General features: G+C 34.4%; 1 protein-coding gene across 3 annotated transcripts; it reads right to left on the minus strand.

Moving 5' to 3' along the window:
- Nucleotides 1-489: 489 nt before the first annotated feature.
- On the minus strand, nucleotides 490-4,083 carry LOC127121555 (calcineurin B-like protein 1). Of its 3 annotated transcripts, none has more exons than XM_051052026.1 (9): nucleotides 3,919-4,083; nucleotides 3,610-3,700; nucleotides 3,388-3,470; nucleotides 1,806-1,865; nucleotides 1,595-1,703; nucleotides 1,133-1,185; nucleotides 952-1,032; nucleotides 728-840; nucleotides 490-635 (listed from the first exon to the last, which is right to left on the minus strand). In XM_051052026.1, exons 2-9 carry the CDS (start codon nucleotides 3,683-3,685, stop codon nucleotides 569-571), a joined length of 642 nt encoding a protein of 213 aa, XP_050907983.1. In that variant the 5' UTR covers nucleotides 3,686-3,700; nucleotides 3,919-4,083; the 3' UTR covers nucleotides 490-568. The 3 variants fall into 3 exon arrangements, with proteins under 3 accessions (XP_050907983.1, XP_050907985.1, XP_050907984.1); XM_051052028.1 differs by lacking the exon at nucleotides 3,919-4,083 and adding an exon at nucleotides 2,883-2,985 and having other exon boundaries at nucleotides 3,610-3,640; XM_051052027.1 differs by lacking the exon at nucleotides 3,388-3,470.
- Between the last annotated feature and the right edge of the window lie 17,987 nt (nucleotides 4,084-22,070).

Consider the following 22,070-nt stretch of genomic DNA (forward strand, 5'->3'; position numbering starts at 1 on the left):
TGATTTAGAAACACCAAACATGTTAATCTTGTTCTCCTTGTTGGATAAGAAGATGAAGATGAAGAATGTAGAATATTGAGAAGAAAATTTTGTAACTAACTTTCAAATTCAAAATTTTCAAATTGAAATTTTGTTACAAATTGTAACTATCATTTGATTTTATACAATAGCTCAAATAAAATACACACAAAATACAAACTCATTTGAAATGCAAACTTAAACTTAATTTAAATCTGAATTACATTTCAACACTTCAACATTACCTAACAAGGTAGGCATATGCTCGTACCAAGTTTTTGTTTTGAGCCGAAAAAATTATAGTTGAAGAAACTAATTATGACTTAATAATAAGTGATATTTGAGAATAATCAAGCACCAAAATATTTACCTGAAAGTTGTCATAACATTTAAATGAGATTGATATGATCTATGAATTTATTGATATAATTATGAAACATATTTAATTGTATATATTGATATGTTTCTCAGTCATGTTTATAAAATAAAATAAAATAAAATGAAAAATCCCAATTTTTATTAATAACAATCTAGCCAAAGAGATATGTTTTCAAAGAACAATATCATCATCCAACTTTGTGTTAAATACAAAACTAGGAAAGCTTGTTGTTATGTCCCTGCATTAATTTCAAATAAAATAGTTAATATATATAATATTCACAATATCTAGATAAAATGAAAATGATTAAATAAATAATATCACACGTACGTTAGATAGGGCAATGTCATGATTTTTAGCAATGACATGTTTTTAGAAACAAATTTTTCCCACTCAAATTTGTCTATTTTTCCATCTTGGTTTGGGTCAGCATCCAAGAAAGTCTAATCATAAAAATAAAAAAATATCAATATTTAATCATCTAATTTACATTATTCATTTGTTTAATACTAATAATTATATTATATAAGATTTTTTGAAAAAGAAAAACTCACCTTCTCAATAATTGTTTCTACCATATCATCACTCAACTTAATTTCAGATTCACATAAAATTGCATTTATCATTTCTTTGACCTATTAAAAATAACCAAATACACATGAGAATGATTGTCACAACAAAATTATAGCACAAGAAAATCTAAACAAATTACAAACACTTCAATTAGAATCTTACTTCATGACGCTCTATAAAGCCTGAATTGTCTAAATCATAAAGTCTGAATGAAACTGAAAAAAAATAATCAAAATTCAACCGCATTATAGAAGATATATTTTATTCTTATTTTTTTTTATTAAGATGAACTATCGCTGAAAAAGATTAAATATGTACGTGGTTCTACTAAATATTTCCTATTTCCTATTTAATTTTAGAAAAAAAGAATCTTAAAAAAATAACCATCTTAAAAATTTTCATCCACATTTTTTTATTTCTTCTACTAAAATCGTCGTTAATTCAGTGTTAAGTAGTAAATTGTCATGTTAAATTGTAAAAATTGTCCGAAATTACAGAAGAGACCAAAAATATGCTGCAAATTTTTAGAAAAATTATTTTTTTTAAATTAGAAAAAAACTAAAAAGAAAGAACTATTAATATATTTAACCCTAATATAAATTAAGTATTGAATCTCCAACTTACAATCTATCTTGACTTCTTGTGATGTATATGGGTGAAAGACATCGAGTGCTCTCACAAAATCACCAAAGTCAATTGCTCCTCTTCCTTTGACATCAAATAGATCAAAGATCTACATGTATGGAGCAAATTTATGCACTTTATGAAAACTTGTAAATAAATATACACTATAAATAAAATATTATTGAAAAAGAAAAAATATGTTGTATATTACCCGACTTGAAAAAAGATTCTCCTTTGCTCTATTATTGAAAATTGCCAATTGAAATTCTTCCTGCAAAAGAATGCTGATTATCACAATACTATTTATAAATTAAATGAGAAGAACAAAAATTACAATTTTTTAATGGCAAGATATTATATTAATAAGGATGAACATTATCAAAATAAAAAGAAAACCGTCTTAAAACATAAGAAGTGCGAGAGGACTTTTAAAAAAATAAGAAAGATATAACAAAAGAACAACAAACAACAAAGTAATCCAACCAACACAACATATTAAAGACACTATATAAATAAAGATACAAACAACTAAAAGTCAACTTTGATGGATAATCAACAAATCAAATTCCACCAAGAGAGCACTCAAACCCAAAAGTCAATACCTATAAAAAAAACCAAGACAAACACTCGATCTGCAATTGATACAAGTAGAAGATAGAATTCTGAAACTAATCATAAAGATGCAATAGTTCACCCTTGATCTACTTAGAAACTATTTCTAAGTAAACAATACTATTATTCTCCATCTTTTCCCATATTTTTGTGACTCCTTTAAAGATGACATTATTACACATTTTTCAAATGGACCAGAATACGTCGTGTCAAATCATAAAATAACCACCTTATACTTAATCATATCCCCTAAATAAAGAAAAGATTAAAAAAACCTATAATCATTAAGAAAATACTCAATTTTCACATTCGTCATTGAAAGATCCTATACCACATAGACAAAACCAGCTCACAAGTAAGAAAAATAGGAAAAACCAGCTCAAACAAGTCTCCGCACAATGACAAGAGATCCTACTTTTTAAATGACAAAATAATATATATATATATATATATATATATATATATATATATATATATATATATATATATATATATATGGAGAAAAGGAAAAAAAAATCTACATCATACAGAACAATGTCAAATGACTAAAGAAGTGTCAAGGAAATAGAAAAAAAATAACAAACAACAAATATTCAAAACATCATCCAACATAGACAAATCCGAGCACAAAATGAAAGAGCTTCCAAAAGAACAAAAATTTTTAGAGAACACTCACACGACAAATCATCATCCAATATAGACCTAACTTGAGCTCAGACCTCCAAATCCACCGTCAACGGACCAAAAAACAGAACAACACCAAAAACCATAGAGCACCTCTAAAACAAGTAAGAACTTTCCGATCACAAATCACCCCTCTTTTAACCAAATTCTTTTACAAACTAAATTTATAAGTGGTAAGATAACAAATATAAAGTAAAATTCAATTAAAAAGTAAAATTTCTATAATATCTACCATATGATAGAGTTTTTATAATTATGAATAACTTTATAATAATGGAGAATAGAAACAATAAAAACTACCCATGAAAATAAATGTACGCTGAAATACTACATTGTTAATTAACACATATGTCAGTATCATGTTATTATTAGGTGTTGGACACCGACATGCACCATAAACCAGAAACATTTTTAATGTGAAGTAACACAATTATGTGTAGAAAATTAAAAATCAAATAATTATTGCAGTAGAATGATACATTTTATAAAGATATTACCTTGCTTATTAGTTCATCATCTATGACAGACCTACTTATGCTCTTAAAAAGTTCAAATAATGCTTCAACTTCACTGACACTAACTGAAATATAATAATAAAACAAACAAATTCAAACTAGTATATATTAACATTAATCTTATACATGATAAATCTATATAGTTATAACAATTTACAAATAAAGAGAAAAATATCAATGATGATTATACAATAATAAACTTACAAGTCGTTTCTGATGAAAGAATGAATGGATCATCACGTCCTGGAAATGTTCTTAATCTAGAGGTTACGCAACCCATTTGTGTATGAAGATTCTATATCAAATAAAAAAATCACAGTGAATAATGACCTCATAAGAAATTAACAAGATGAAATAATTTTAAAGAAAAAAATGTAAATCCCAAACAAGCCATGGAATTGCAGAGATCTTTCAAAAGTTGGACAAACTTATAACATCATAATCATCTTCTTACATTGAACCTCAATAAACATTTCATGTTTCAACAAATAAAGGTAGGAGAAAATGACTCACAGATTATGAATATTTGGCTACAAAATTGGGATTTAACATGTTAATCACTATATGGCAATGACCATATGCATACAAACAAGACATGTAATGTATCTCTCCCTAAGAGAGAGAGAAACAAAAAATTAAGAAACTATGTCATAATATTTATTGATATGCAAAAACAATGTGTAACTATCATGCATATATTACGCTTTAATTTTCTAAGTTTTAGTTTCTCTCTCTGTGTTTGACTATTTGAGATAGACAAATATATTTTAGGATGCTGTTTTATATGTATTTGGAAATTGTCAAATGCTAATATTGGAATGTGTTTTATACCCAATCAAAGAGAAAAATAACAAGAGATTAAGTTTTAGACAACAAATTTTCTACTCCTCCACCATTCGAATTTCTCTTTTGATGAAACGAATTTCAACCAATTGTAATGATAAAACTATCTCTGTAAATACTTTAGAAGTGATTTTTTTAATAATAAAAACATAAATAAAACAAGAAGCAATGGTCATAATATAGGAAGTCTAAGATTACCTTCTTTGTTGTTTAGCATAGAGGAAGGTTATACGGTATTGAGAATAAGTATATAATTTATGTAGGAAAATACGTGATGAGAAGAAAAACTGTGAGATGAGTTACTAAATAATATTCTTATATCTATTTCGTTGGACGACTATTTTGCACCAGAAGGTTTTAGGTCTCCAAATTCATAGGACCTTAATATAAAAGGGAATTTCATATGTCAAACCTAAGTACACATTTTTTCTAACCTAAAATCTCCTGCTAAAATCAAAACTCGAAACTTATGACATCTTCCTCGCGTTAAGGGAGGTTGTTGTTACATCTCATTAGCGTCATTTTATAGGAAATACATGGAGAAAAATGTCATGACATTTTGTGATATATTATATCTCTACGATTTCAATCCAGGAAGCAACATATCGATCAAAATGTTCCACAAATTCTGAGACATACTAGAAGCTACCTTTTGTGCTGAGTAAATCTCGCGTCTGGTTGAAGATTTGCTTCCATATTTGTCCAATCTTGTTTAATTATTCTATGCGTTTTTTGGAGTATGGAAAGTTTTCCCAAAATATCATTTATCAAGAATTAAAAAGATTAAATCTCATATAATGAAGATTTAACAAATAAACAATTGCAAATTATCTTAATGAAGATTCGTTTCTTGCACTCGTGGGATTGATTTAGCCGTGTTTACGTATAAAAACCCTAATGGGATTTGAAGTTGGACCTTGTTTCTATTTAAGGAGGAACTCTCCATTGTGAAAGAAGAAGACCTTAGAGAATGAAGAAATGCGTGTTTTAGTTGTTTGAGTCTTCTGTTTTAGTTGTGTTATTTTATGTTGTCATATTCTATTCGTAAGTCACATTCCTATGTTAAGGAATAAAGTATTTTGAGTTGTAATTCATTCCATATATATTAAACTATTGTAACTGTCCAAACACTTGGGAGAGTGTTTGAGAGAAACTGGGAGGGGTCTCATATTCAGGGAGAGTCCTGAATAGGAATTCACATGTAGTAATAGGAAAAAAGACATTGAACTATTAGAGTTCAACTAAGACCAATTTGTACTTTTGACTAATAATAATGAATTTCCTTTCTTGGATTAACGCCCTACAGACGTAGGTAACTTTGCACTGATCTGGGTTAACAATTCTTTTATTCATTTTTCTAATTGTTATTATTTTTACGTTTACATACAAATCTTGTCATACAAATTGTTACAACATTGTGTTTAACATCTTTGCACACGAAGAACAAAACTTCAAAGGTAGACTCCACCACCATCAACAATCTAAGTGATCCTTCCATCTTTGTCACACCACAAACAACTTCCACCACTTAAGGCCTTCTTACTAGTCAATGAAACTCAACTTCCGCCCATAAATCCATTGAGAATCGACAAAACACAAGTCACTATTATTGAAGCCTTAGTAACTAACACCGAAACAAAAACACTATTGAAAGACCTATCAATCGAGGTTTAGAGATACAAAGGTGCATCATATAATCAATTTAAACAGGTACAAGGAGTAAAAAAAAAGTAGCCTGAACCACTGTCTACCACCTAGATTTGCAGTGGGACTGATCCAATTGCACAATGATGTAGTGATGAACCATAATAAAATCATCCATACACCGGTGACCATAAGGTCATAAGAGGCTTAGTACGTGTTTTTTATGTTCCACAAAGATACTCCCCTTATGAAAATTAGTCTAAAGGCTATCATGCATGACAACTATGTCGTTGTTGCTTACATGTCTTGTGGATCTATCTTCTTGCAGGTATTGTCAAGTCAATCTAAGGTGGTGAAGTTTGTTGATAGCAAAGTTGCAACCAACTGATTAACTATTTGGTTTTGATGATGACAACACCTAACATCAAACAATATCTAGTGAAGTCCTTATCTGTTGAAGATAGCTCAAGCGGTCAAAGATGCTCAAAATATTTTGTCAAGCTATCCTTTGAAGACGGTCTTGAAGATCATGTCATCTCTTTGAAGTCAACTTTATGGTCAAATGACATTCAATTGAAGACTTCTATTTTTCAGGTTTGTCGGTGGTTTTCCTTCTCAACTCTCAAATGACGACAAACAATTTGATCACATATCAAGCCTCATCAAGCTATAAGATTCAAGATTCTTGTGTGATGCTAAACTCGAAGATAATGATGTCAAGACTTGAAGCTTCAGAGTTGTGAAAGAGAGTAAGTATGAAAGCTCGTCTGGTTGTGTCCGTCTGAGTGACTAGTGTCTTGTAAAGGCACAAGGAAGTTTCTTGAAATACTATAGAAAAATCACACACACACACACATTTTGAGAAACCTCTCTTTATTTACTAAAACCACTTAAAAATGTTTTTAGGGCCTAGCTAACTAATTAGGGGATTGCATGATCAATTAGAGGACTTTTTACAACTAGATAACCTATTATATATAATTATCTAATTGATTATTTTCATCTTCTTGAGTCTAAAATCGATTAAGACAGTCTCTTAATGACTAATAACAATTAAATATCAAAACCTTCCATTTTGATTCAAACTAATGAAGAGAGCATGACATGTGGGTTTGCAGCCCCATTTTAATGCTTTAATTAATCCTGTTGTAGTAAAATGGGCAAGGGTCCAACTTGTCCAATTTTGGCTTAAAACACTTTATTTCTTTTTTGTGTGTTTTTAGCAATTTTAAAGCTTCAAAGGCTTTAAAACTTTGTGAAATTTCCTTTCCCATTAAAATGGTAATCTGAAGAAAGGAAAAGCCAATGCATTGAAGGAGGAATAGAGATTTACGTGGGGTTGCGTTGATCAAAATGACTATAAATAGTTATTTTTCATCAAGACAATGAATATTCACTCTCCCCACTACCTTTTAGCCCGTGGCATTTCTGCCCTAAGCTATTATTGGTAAAATAATGGGATGAATTAGTAGAATTTCATGACTTATTAATGTAAAACCAACAACCTACTTTATATATATATATATATATATATATATATATATATATATATATATATATATATATATATATATATATATATATATATATATATATATATATAGAGAGAGAGAGAGAGAGAGAGAGAGAGAGAGAGAGAGAGAGAGAGAGAGAGAGAGAGAGAGAGAGAGAGAGAGAGAGAGAGAGAGAGAGAGAGAGAGAGAGAGAGAGAGAGAGAGAGAGAGAGAGAGAGAGAGAGAGAGAGAGAGAGAGAGAGAGAGAGCTAATCATGAAAAGAAAATCACGTAGAATTTTATTAAACAAATGTACTGTGTGAATTTGAGAGTTTTGATCATTTGGTTATGGATTGGACTAAGTTTTTTTATTTTATTAAGAAACCAAGTTTTTTGTTGAGATCTTCACTTAGGATTATCATCCTTTCTAATTTATAGAAACAGTGTGGCGCCCCATTTCTACCATTTTCCATGAATTTCTTTGTGAATTTTTTGTTGGTACAACTCTACCCAACTCAATTATTAATTAAAATTTGAGTCCATGTTCAACCTTATCACACTAAAATCACAAGTTTTTTAAATTTATCAAAGTATGAGAAAAATGGTTTAATTACAATTTTGGTTAGCCATCATTAAGTCTATGTTATATTTAGTTTGCTAAACATTTTATTTTGGTGATTATTATGGAAAGATGTAATTCTAGATTGTGGTATAAATCAATCAAATTTCATTAATACTTCTTGGTTTGAATCCAGTTGGATTAATTACCATATTAATGATTATTTGATTCATTATCATGTTGTTATCATTGAGTTCATATGTACATCAATTCGATAGTGTAATCCTTTTTAAAATATTTTTAAACTTCTGCTCCCATATATTTTAAACTATGATTTTGGAAAAATCTGAAAAAAAATCTTATTGAGGTAGGTCTATTCAAATGTCCATTCTAGACCATTCTGCGTCGATATTCAACTCAATGTCATTCTTATGAACATCTAGGGTGAGCTATTCATGTCTTGGGAGGACCTCCTCATCAATGGCATCCTGAAGTAGATGGAAATTGTTCCTAAATATTCGAGAGCTACCCATTAATAATGATATTTGTCATTCTCCTCCACCAAACTTTCAGAAGGGTTATAATTTTGGTCAGGGAAATTCTGAAAAGAAGCATAAACCCTAGTATGTCTACGAGTAAAATCTATCTCGTTTATTTCCCTGAGAGAATGAATGAAGCACGAGCAAAAGAGACAGCGTGAGAAGTTGTTTCCCTCATAACATGATCATTGTCATCATCCAAGGAATTCAAACTTAACCAAGAACTACCGCTAGACACATTATGAGCATGGATAAGTGGATCCACCCTAAAGAAAATGTCCATAAGATCTGGATTCTCAAGGATGATCAAAACCCATCAATGTTAAATTCAGGTGCCACATTTACAAGTGCATTCCCTAAGTTGACCATTATGTTATCTGAATGGGAATAAAGAAATACCATAGAAAAGGCAGATAGGCTCAACAAAGACAGAGACACAAGGAAATAGGACCTTCTATAAGGGAGATATTGTGTAAATAAAGTCATTGAAGCTTGCAAATGTAAGACAAATTTAGAGGAGGAGACATATTTCAAATAGAAAACAAATTAAATAGAAAATTTGAAAACTATTTTGTCTCTATCGTACCTCAAAAAATGAGAACACAACCTCGCGAAGCGTAATCGTACGCTCACGGAATGGACTTAACAGAGTCGCCGTCGAATTTATTTATTCCCAAAGAGGGAAAGGGAAAATATTGATAAAACCCAAAAAGAATGACTAAGATATTGGTCGTCGCAACCAAATCAGGGTTCAGGGTCGTTTCAAGGCTTCCAGCGCAAAAAAAAAGTATCCAGATTGTGTCCTTCGACCCCTTTATGGAATTCACATGTTGCATTTAGATTGTACCAGGACGGGTATGGTGTGGGCGTAGGTGTGATAGCTCGAGGAGTCACCAAATAATTTTGGATCAGTTGCGAGTAAAGCTTACTATACGACACCAGAATTTGGTCATTGTGATCTTTGTTCCTATTGTTATGATTCTGATTCTTGTTACAACCCTGACTTCAAAGACTTTGAGAAGGAATAGCCAGAGGACGTTGATGTTCCGATTTGGAAGTCAAAGGCTGAAAATGACATCATGAGGAAGGGACATATGCCGACAAATGAGGAGTTTCCATATGGAAATTCCCTTGACTTGGGATAACACCAGAGGGATGTAGAGCATCGGTCCCTTCTGTTGCAACAATGGGTACATAATGATCCTCTTTTCTCAGTAAGGCTTGCAGGGTTTCCAAGACCCATCCCATTTGAATCTTTAAAAGGTTTACCTTTCCTTTCAATGCATCTTTGACCTCTTCTTAGCTCTTCCATCATCTCCTGATGATACATGGTTCTTTGTTCTAAACATGTGTCTGGAATCACCTTGCTGGTCATGGACAAAGGCGGAAAGAGTTTTTTTTTGAATGATATGCAATGCATGATGACGAATGAAAATGTGATGATATATGATGGATACAATACTATGCCATGTATTTTTTTTTTCAGTACATGGGTTCAAAGGTCTGAGGTAAGGATGAATATGATTGTTTACCATAAAAGGGTTCTCACCGGGTATGATATAGGGTTTCATAAAGGACCACAGAGTCATAGATCCATAAGAATGTTTGCCACTTACGACAAGTACTTGTCGGTCGTCAACTCCTTTAAGAAAATATATTATGGGTGAGGTTCTCGTACCGATCCTTATAAGGTATCCACCTTGGGAATCTGCACTACGCAACCATCAACTTCGGTTCTAGACATGGTTCCCAGATTCATGGATTCTCTAAAATATTTGGCGCTTACGACAAATACTTGTCGGTCTCCAACTCTTTCAAGATAATATATTTCGAGTGAGGTTTTCGTATCAATCCTTATGAAGTATTCACCTCGGGAATCCATATTACGCAACCATCGTTCATAGTTGGCCAAAGGATTCAATGTTCTAAAAGAGAATCCACACTACTCAACCATCGTCATATCTTATGTTTTCACTATAGACTCGAGTAGAGATTATTTCCCACAAGTTTTTGCAATCAGAGTATCAATCTAATACCATATCATAATGGAACCATACAACAAATTATATCAATATAACAATAGAGATAATGACAATAAAGTAAAGAAAGCCACACAAGTAGAGCAATCAAAATGCACATAAACACACAAAACTGGGCTTGACTCAATTAGGGAGAATGGTCCCTGGCAGAGTCGTCATCTGTCGTACCTCGAAAAATGAGAACACAGTCTCGTGAAGCGCAATCGCACGCTCGCGGAATAGACTTAACAAAGTCGCCGCCAAATTTTATTTATTCCCAAAGAGGGAAAGGGGAAATATCGATAAACCCGAAAAAGAACGACTAAGATATTGGTTTTCGCAACCAAATCAGGATTCGGGAGTCGATTATGCAAGGGGAATATATTAGCACCCCTCACATCCGTTGTACTCAACGGTAACTATTTGGTTAGTTGTGCGCATTAGTGTTAGCTTATAAATGTTATACTTCTCGAGTTATTCAAAAGAAAGAAGAATAAGACAAAAAAGTTTATTTTTTATTAGGGTGTCTGACGAGACTTTGAATCTCGCTTCTACGTATCTCCGGGTGCGATGGAGAACTCAAGGCGTATGTAGTTCTGGGTAGAAAATATTTATTTGTTGGTTGATTTTGTGTCAATCGAAGGAAAAACATTGCTTGCTACCCAAAACAAGTGGAGAAGGGAACATTTGCATCACGACCGAATGAATTTACAAATCAACATTCGCGGGCAATATCGCCAGCTTAGTCACACATTTAAGTGGATAAAACATTATTTTTGCATCGTCTCGAGACAAAATAAATTTTATTTGAAAAAGGATTTTGGGATCGCGCGGGAGAGAAAATAGTTTGATGTGTTAGATGTGTTTTGGGTGATGACAAAAGCTTGGATGAGCGAGATATCCATCTCGAATCCTAGTCTCTGGAGCTTGTGTTATCCATCATGTTCCTTTTTCATCTTGTTTGCAAAAGTGTTTGATATTTTTAGATGTTTTGAGGTTTTAATTGAGAAAGTCGCATTGAAGGTTTTTATTGATGGCGAGAGCTTGGATGGGCAAGATATCCATCTCAAATCGCCTCTAGAGCTCGTGGTATCCACCATGTTCCTTTTCCATCTTTACTGAAAGGTGTTTAATAATAATTAAGTGTTTTGATTTTCATTTGAGAAAATGGCTTGATGTTGAATTAAGCATTTTATTTGTGTGACGAGTAAATTGAAAACTATTAAAGTGAAATGGATGATTTGAAATGGTTTGAGAGTTAAGTATTATTGAGTCGAAATGGTTGATGGTTTGATTTGAGAAAAATGGCTCGACGTTGGATCGAGCGCTTATTAATTTTTGTTCAATTTGAAAATGATTGATTTTATTCTTTTTTGTTGTTGTTTAAATGATTAATTTGTCTAACTAATGGTAAGAAAATAAAAACAAATAAATCCAAATTACAATCAAAGGGATAAGGATACACTCGTCAATCGGGGAATATGGTAAATCGATTAAAATACAAAGCAATCAATTAAGTAAATGCAAACACACAAAAAGAAACGAGCTCATTGTAAGAAGGCCCAAGAGTAAGCCACGGGACCAAAAACCGAACTCATTGTAAGAAGGCCCAAAGTAAGCCACGAGACTGAAAGCCGACCAAAATTGAAAGCAACTAATTTAATGTTTTAAGCTAACTTAGAGTAGATTCATTTAAGAATCAGTCTATAAGAAGCCGAGCAACCGAATCTATGCGTTCAAACAATTTTCGAAAGTTAAATTGAATATTAACTCTGAGATTGCAACATAATGATTAGATGAATGATCAAACAATCACTTAGTAATAAAATAATAATTAACCAATTAAAACTATAAATAACTAATCAATGAAAATTATAAACAAATAACTAACTACTCAATAAAATTAATCAAATCAAAAGAACGTAATAAAAACAAATAGGGACGTACAAATGATCATGGGTGTGAAAAGTAAAATATGGGCATAAGTCCAATATTAAAACAAAATCTAATTTGTAACATAATTAAAATTTATTAAACAAATATTAATAAAATGAAATTGAAAAAGAAAAAGAAACAAAATAATGATATCTGCATACACAAAAAGGGATTTTTTTTAAATAATCATATTTTTTAAATTAATTTCTGAAATAACCAATTTTTCAAAAAAATTACTGGAATAACCACCTTTCTAAACAGATACGCCAGATCAAATGGCGCATCCATTTAACATGAAGAGGAGGCGTCAGCATCATTGACACATGCTTTTAAAGTATTGCATGGAGGCACCAAGGTTGCTGGCGCATGCATGTGTCATGCGCCCGACACATGCATGTGCTTCTAATTTGTGCTTGTGGCGCCTAGTCCTTTGGCGCATGCATTGACAACTTCATCTATAAATGCCTCGCCCATCTCCCATATTTTTTCACACAACTTTTACCCTCTAACCACATTTTCTTTCATTCTACTTCAATCACCTTCCTTTTTTTTAACCATGCCTTTTCACATTCACAAGAGAAATGTCGATTTAATCTTTTCTGTCGTCGCACCTCTGATAAAGATTCGACTTTGGAATATAGAGTCGTTAGAAAGTCTTAATAGGACGTTGGACCATTGGTTAGAAGGGGAAATTATGGATGGTGAAAGGATTAGAAGGATTCAATGACTTGAGTCCACATTCAACCAAAATAGAGAAGTGCGTGAATGGGTGGATATTAAGACCGACAAAGACATTCGCAGGATGGTGCATAATATGTTTAAAATTGTTTTGATGGTTGTAATCGCTTAGTTATAATAATGGTATTTTAATTATTGTAGTTGGTTGTGTTGTTGTTTATGTGTTACTTGTGTGTTGAATGTGTTGTATTTGTTTGTGATGGTATTTGCTCACACAGTTAACATATGTAAATAATTTTTTTTATATATTGCAAAAGAGGTACATGTAAAATTATCTTGTTGAGCTCGTTCCAACACTAGGACAGTTAGTACGATTGTGACCTAGCTGACGATATAAACTACATAATGGAACCATTTTGTTCGCTGTATCCATTTCGGATCGAATACGGGTGTTGTTTGGGGGACCCTTTTTCTTTCTTCGTATAACTTCATTGTGCCAGACAATGTCCCCTTGATATTCTAGCAACTAATCCTCTTTTACAATTACTGAAAAACTAATTTTGTGAACATTGGATAGACTTATGACTTTGTAAACGTCAGATAGTAAGTATGATGGATCCCTTCGAACCTTTGAACATGCCGCAATGACATGGGAGCATGGCGTACGAAAGACTTGGAACTTTCCGCAGTCGCACTAACCTCTATCTAGTTCCACTCTGTATTGTCCCATCGACATGCCTTCATTGTGATCCACGGACTCAACAATACTGTACCAACCTTTAGTACAGTCAAAAATCGTAACCACGTGTGTGTTTCCTTTGGAAGCTTTGTGTCTAATGAATTTCATTGAAGCATCACTGAACAATTGCCCATATTGCAACACTGAACTCCATTTGGAACGTCTGGTCTCAAACAACGCCCCTAGCCTGAAATATGTAGCCTGCACCAAAGCGGTTATAGGTAGGTTTCAGATGCCTTTAAAGACAGTGTTCATTGATTCCACAAGATTTGTTGTCACGTGGCCCCAACGTTGACCATTGTCGTATGCCCTAATCCACTTCTCCAATGGAATACTGTCGATCCACCGTACTGCATCTGTGTTTGACAATCTTATTTCTTCATAGTGGTGTTTGAAAGAAGGTTCTCATAATGCGTAACATGCATTGACAACCTTCTTCCGCAACGTTTTATCTTTGATCTCCCACATAAAATTTTGAGCGATATGTCTGATGTAGAAGACATGCGTCGGCGGAGGATCCTGCCAGCCATTATCAATGTTTTTGTATGCACTAACTATTGAAGGGTGTTGGTAGGAGATCAAACATAAGTTAGGTTGAGGAGCAACATGCAATCAGAGATTTCTTAGGTAAAAACTTCATCCCTCAGCAGTCCCCCCTTCAAAAAGGGCAAAGGCGATTAGAAAAATATTATTGTTGTTGCCATCTTCTGCCATTGCCATCAGTAACATTCCTTTATATTCCCCATACAACCATGTACCATCAATTTGTATAATAGGTTTACAGAAAGAAAAACCTTTGATTCATGGTTGATACGCCCAGAAGAGACAGTGGAATATTCCATGTCCAATAGTATAAGTCTCGTCTAGTATATACGCCGACAATGTTTCCAACTTGACAATAATCCCTGGAGCATATTGTTTAAGAGCCAACAAGTATTTTGGAATTTATTTGTAAGACTCCTCCCAATTGCCACACACTTTTTCAATCACCTTTATCCTAGCTATCCAAGTCTTCCTATATGATGGCGTATACTTGTATTATGCTACAATATGTGAGATTATTGTACTTACCTTTAACGACAGATTGTCGCTAATGATAGACAAAATTTCATCGCATATTAACTGAGAGCTAAGTTTTTTATGGTCTTACATTGGGTTCGTGAGCAAGCATGTGTGAACTGGACCCATGGATCCAATCACTCAAGAATTGCTCCTTTTCCAGTACGAAGCTGACAACCTGAAAAGGCAGTGCTCGTTTCAATAATAAATTTTGTACCTCAATGCATTAGTTCTATTAACTATGTAATCAGCTGATAGTTCCATGTGCAACTTTTTAATAGCCTTTACACAATCTTCTTTTGTGAAAAATGTGTCTCCTTATTTCAAGGATCTTTGTATTTGCACATAAGGATTATAAAATATATCTGATGAAGGTTCATTGGAACCCAAATTCAAGCTTGTCATGTGTTGAGATGGACAATATACATGACTAGCTGGTAATGGCTCCTCTTCTTCATCAGCGTTCACCATTAAATCAACCAAAATCTCGACTTCTTCTTCTTCCTCATCTACAACATTGACCTCAACTTGTTCGTCGTCATCAGTTTCACAAAACACTTGTGACTGATCGATGAACTGGGACACTTGTTGTTGTTGTGGTAATATATACAACTCTATATCGTTGTACCCAGATTGTTCATGAATGACAAACATATGATGAACATTGTCATCATCTCGAATCTTCTGATAAAACTTGACCTGGTTATCTGCAAACCACACCGGATTTTTAATAGATGATTTGATCCACAGGACTGCACTGCAATTTCTTTTCTATTCTTTGTTTCAGGTGTGAAAAATTTGATCGTCGATTTATTGTAAACCGAGTTACTTTTGTGTTGCGAAAATAAAACCCGAATAATTGATGCTCAAATATTTTACCTTTAATATGGGCACTGATCATGTAATATGGTGAGGAAGACATTTTTTTAAATGTAACTTTAGTGTTTCTACTAATGGTGAATGCATTGATCTGTTATTTACAAGCAATTAAATAAGGTAAACATTGTATGCACTGATCACGCAATTCATCTGCAAAGACAAGACAATGCAATGCAAAGAATCCATGCAGGGACAAGATAATACATTGCATGCGCCTGGTAGAATCTCTGCACACAAAGCATGCACATGCGCACAAGGAATCTCACAAAGTATCTGTGCCATAATAATCCAAAGTAGGCGCCCATTTCAATGGCGCATAAAGCAACCTAGGCACCCATGCCTTTGGCGCCTCTTCATTGCATGCAAAAAAAGACATGCATGCGCCACTAGCTTTGGCACATGTGACCATGCATGTCATAAAGCAAGCATGCACTATAGCCTTAGGTGGTTACTCTCTTGTCACATGCATGCATCAAATCCAATGCTTCACATACTGCATATTTATTCAACCTATTCAACACTTACTCATCTATAATATCTCATCATCTGCAACACTAACAATCAATCTCTACAGCACTCAATCTTTACCACACTCAACCTCTGCATCATTATGTCTCTATTGACTATGGGTGATGAAAACCGAGGAACAATCGATAATATCTCAACATTTGTATGTTATTACTCTCGTTTTACTTATTTCGTATTTATTTTGTACTTATTTTGTATTTATATTGTATTTATTTTATAGTACTTCTTCTTATTTTATTTCTTAATTATGTTTTATTATGACCCAAAACGATTTCGATGTCGTGTACATGGATATGTACCCTATTATCCTTTGATAGAACCATATATTAGAGGATGTGGTTTTGGAAATCTCCTCAACATAGTCTCGTACTCGGTTGACTAGAAATTTATTCTTGCTTTGTTGGAGAGATGGAGACCCGAGACCCACAAATTTCACCTTCCTTTCAGTGAGTGTACCGTCACACTTGAGGACGTCTACATGTTGTTGGGTCTACGTATCGATGGTAAGCCCGTGAATGGTAAAGTTAACCAGGATAACTCTATCTGCAATGAATTATTGGGTGCCCCTTTGTATGACGACCAAGCTGAGGGAGAGACATCCGGTCAAGCTAGGGAGCAAGGTATAAATTTAAAATATCTCAAACAATACTATGCGAGTATGATATTGATCGAAGAATCAATCGAGTACGAAAAAATAATTAAATCTCGGTGTTATATTATGATTTTATTTGGTAATTTTTTATTTCCAAAAAGTATTGGTAATACGGTAAATATTATGTATTTACAGTTGTTACGCAACATTAATAAGGTAAGCACATATAGTTGAGGCTCAACTATTTTGGCCCATCTATATAGTGCGATGTGTAAAAATGGCAAAAAAAAAATACTTGTACATTTTATTCATGTGCGTATTTGCTATAAGCATGTGGTTGATCAAGAATGTCGTCACTCGCCCTGGTAAACGAGAACCCATTCATTTTCACGTTTAACACTTTACTAAAGCGCCGCGAAAAATACAGAGTCGCCACCGGATTTTATTTATTCCAAAGGAAAGGGAAAATAGCAATAAAACCTAAAATGAGAGAAATGGTCTCACAACCAAGAGCGGATACGGAAGTCGGTTATGCAAGGGGAATGTATTAGCACCCCTCACATCCATGGTACTCTATGGGAACCACTTGCTCGTATCAAATGCGTATGGATGTTTGTTTATTTGTAAGTTTCTTGCTATCGGGAATGAGATGAAAGAATAAGATAGGAGAGAATGAGTTTTAAGTTAATGTGCTCGCCAAGGATTTTGGCCCTTGTGCCTAAGTATCCTCATACATGCAATAAGGAAGTCAGAGCTTCGTAGTTTGGCTCACAAATGGAACATTTATTTTGTTGTTTTTACTAAACAGTATCAACATTCGTGCGCTACTGTTCACTTGCTTGTATACTCTGTAATAGGAACGGAAAGTATTTGCTTGTTTGCGGTAAAATGGATATGCTTGGTTCGCACTCTAGCAGTTAAACATTACTTGCTCGCACATGGAGGCTTAAGCGTCGTTCACGGTAGAACATAAGTAACACGTTCTTATTGAAAGGTTTTGAAGAGAAAGACCTAAGGCAAAAAATGATTTAATTTGTTGGGGTTGATTTTATATACGGAGACAGGCATCAGACCCTTGGCTAGATACAGTCAACGGTCCAATAACTCAGGAGTTGAGAGGACAATGTTGCCCTAACCACTTTTTTTCATCCCAAAAAGGAGATTTGAATTGTGTAAAGAGTTTGGCAAGTCTAATCATTGGAGCTTAGAGGGCGACAAGTATTTGACCCTTGACTAAGTACAGTCAACGATCAGAGTACTTGGGAATTGAGAGGACCATGGAGTCCTAACTACTCTTTTTCTCCCTCATAGCACCTAGATCTAACTTTTTTGAGTCATTAGATGTTTTAAGGGGGAAAGTCAAGTGTCGGGTTCTCAGGCTAGGTACGGCCAACAACCCAATTACTTGAATGTTGTGTACAAACACGTAGACCCCATTTGGCATTCCAATTTGTTATGAAAATGTTTTGAAAAGGTATTTGATGTTGGATCAAGCATTTGAGTTTATTATGAAAAATAGTGTGTGAAGAATGGAGGTGATAGATGGAATAAGGTTGAGAAGAGAATGGAGAAGGGATGATGGAATGGGTTTGAGAAATGAGTGGATGAGGAATGCGAATGATGGATCATGGAAGGGATGTCGAATGCTTGACGTTGGATCAAGCATTCACGTTGCAATGGTGTGAGTTTTATTTGGAAAAACAACTTGATGTTGAATCAAGTACCTTTTGTTTCTTTTGAAATGCTTTGTTTATCGTTTTATATTTTATCTTGGTTATTAACATGCATGATGAACCAACTAGAAAGCAATAAATATAAGCTATTACATGACTGTGGGGTGGGGGACATTTGACCCACAATGGGGGGATCTACACAATACAACATGAAGGCATAAAAGGGAAATAAAATTTACAACTCATGTGCCATGCCTAAACCATACAAGTGGCATGGCACTTGATCAGTCACCATTTGCATAAAGTTTTCGTTACTGATCCGATAAGAAACCGAGGCTTTTGAAACACTGTGCAAGCATTTTTGATACTTTTTGAGTCAATTTTACTTCTGGTATTATATTTAAGCATTTCCATTCATTGTTATATTTTAATTTTATTTTTGTGATTTATGCGTGGGATAGCTGTATTTTTGTCCGACAGGTCCAAGTAGAAGAACCAGGGAACTCAGAACGAGACAATGCGAGATTCTAACAAGCAAAGGAGCAGAAAACTCCGGTACAGAAGACTTGACACGACCACTCGTGTCACCTGACACGGGCCGTGTCAGGCAAAGGAGGGCGTGGTGTAGAAGACAGTGGTCTGACACGGCCACTTGTGTCAGCTGACACGGGCCGTGTCAGGCATCATCCCCAACCGTGTCACCCATGCCAGAGGCGTGTCAGCTGGGACAGTAGGCTGACACGGCCACTTGTGTCAGCTGACACGGGTTGTGCCAGCCCAAGCCTAAAATTCCCTTTTTCTCGGGCTTTTGTTCGTCGGACTTTTTCAGAGATATTTTTGGACATGTCCAACTGCTGCTTGGAATTTTCACTATAAAAGAGGACCTTCTGCCTAAGGAAAAATTATCTTGGAATACGGCAAAATACAGTATTGTGAAGCAATCAAGTATTACAGAGAGCAAGTCATTCGGAGAGCTGAAGGTTTTCATGAGAGGGAGCGATTGAAGATCAAAGTCATCCAATTACTTGTAATGTGTAATTTTTATCTTGCATTTATTTTAAACAATATGAGTAGCTAAACCCCCCAATGCTAGGGGGTGTCCCTGATTTAGAATTGTAACGAATTTGAGTTACATTTTCATTTTGATATTATTTTTACGGTAACCTTTTGATGTGTTTATTGCTTTCTCTTTCGGACTAATCGAGATTGATTTGTGGTTGTTAATTAGGCTGGACCGCCATTGATAAGGTTTTCATAAGGTTACTCTACAGTAGATATCACTTAGGACTAGGGATACCCTGTATGAACCAGAGTATTCTTGATATTATAAAGCTTAACTTCACCTTAATTGGCTATGGACATAGAAATTAGGGTAGATTAATTAAATGTTTTCTCACCAAGGACTTGGGAGAAAGTACCCTTAAGAACTGGTAGTAATTGATATTTGTTGATGCAATAGTGACTCAGAGATGTTACAGGGATAAATCATACATCTTCCCTGACATTGTTCCTTTTTCCCTGTAAACCTTTATTTTCATCCTTATTTGCTTTTACCTTTATTCTTATATTTTTACACCTAAAAACCAAATTAATAATTTTTTTTAATTGAATGATAATTTAAACTCGATATTGACTTGCAACCCTTGAGATCGACATTCGGGGAATTTCCCCATTATTACTATAAAAGGCAAAATAGTACACTTACTATTTTCCCGATCAAGTTTTTGGCGTCGTTGTCGGGGACTGCCAAAATATAGAGTTTAATTTTAATTTCAATTGAAATTTTGTTGCTCTGCAATAAAATTATTTTTTCTGTCATTTATAATTTACTAATTTGTGTATGCGAGGAGAACCCTCAGCTGAATTTCTTTTTGACGCAGAGATCGAGAGAACCCTTCATCGAAGATGCAGAAATCAAAGAGTGGATTCCAAAGAAGAAAGTACCTCTGATCACTCAGAAGTCAAAGAACCAATGGCCGAAGTTCCTCCAATTCCACCTCCTCCACCTCCGAAAAGACTCTTAGGTGACTATGGAGGTGCAAACGCACCGGGTGGTCGACTGACCATTGTCAACCAACCGGTGAATGTGACGAATTTTCAACTACACCCTAGCACAATCAATCAATTGGAAAGAAAACCTTTCATCAGAAAGGTTAACGAAGATGCCAACAAACACCTGTAAAGATTTCTGACCATGAGCACCACGCTGAAAATTGATGGTCATACTGATGAAGCAAAAAAATTAAGAATGTTCCCGTTCACTTTAGCTGAAGATGCGGAAGAATGGTTCTATTCTCTTCCTATCGGCAGTGTCACATCATGGGAAGAGATGGAAACTGCATTCTTAAATGAGTACTTTCCAGCATCAATATTCCTGAGAAAAATGTATGAAATTCTTAATTTCAAACAGAAGAATGGTGAATCATTGGGAGACGCCTACAAAAGATTCAAAAGGGTCTTAGTAGCATGTCCAACTCACAATATGGATCAGACCGAACAAATGTAGATGTTCGATAATGGGTTGAAAATAAAAACAAAGCAGTTGATTGATACAGCAGCCAATGGCTCAACAAATTTCTCAACAGCCACTGGTATTAAGAGGATTATTGAAGCAATAACTGCCAATGAGCATCTAGAGTTATACGACAGGTGTACTAGTCAGCCAGAGGGGGTGATTGATCTAAAATTAGAAAGAAATAAAATCCGTCTGGAAGACACAGTTGCTGCCGAAGTAGACAAGAAGTTGAAAGCTATGAATATAGGTACTCAACAGATAGCACAGGTCCTGCCAGCTCAGGCTAGCACTTGTGAAATCTGTAATGGACCTCATCACACGGTCTATTGCTTTGCTACTCCACAACAAATTGAAGAGATCAAATTCTTAAAGCAGAATAATCCCTACTCTAACACTTACAACCCAGGTTGGAAGAATCATCCAAATTTCTCCAGGAAAGATCAGAGAGGGAATGTTCCGCAACAAGGTACAAAGCAATATTAGACTCAGTATCAACAACAACAACAACAGGCACCTAAAAAGGCTGAATGGGAAATCGCCATTGAAAAATTAGCAGCCAACAGCATGTAGTTTCAAGAAGAAACCAGGACTAATCAGAAAAACACCACGGCCTCCATTAAAAATCTCGAAGTCCAAATGGGTCAGTTAGTGCAACAGTTAGCTTCAAATTCTCAAGCCCCGGGAACCCTACCTAGTGGTACGGTAACAAATCCGCGGGAACATAACACTTTAACACTATCGTAACCCGAAGTGGAAAGTCAACGGAGGAAAACAGTGCTGAAAAAGATGGATTGTTAGAAGTGGATTTAGAAATCAAGGAAACCAAGGACCAAGATGAAAAAGTGATACTACCACCTATCAAGGAGAAAGAGAAGGTTTTAAAACCAGTCATCAAACTCCCTTACCCTCCAAGACAAAAAAAGAAAGATCAACATGAGAAAATTTTTGAGAGGTTCCTGGAAATGTTCAAA

Source organism: Lathyrus oleraceus, chromosome 2, assembly GCF_024323335.1.
Source record: "Lathyrus oleraceus cultivar Zhongwan6 chromosome 2, CAAS_Psat_ZW6_1.0, whole genome shotgun sequence".
NCBI lineage: Eukaryota > Viridiplantae > Streptophyta > Magnoliopsida > Fabales > Fabaceae > Lathyrus > Lathyrus oleraceus.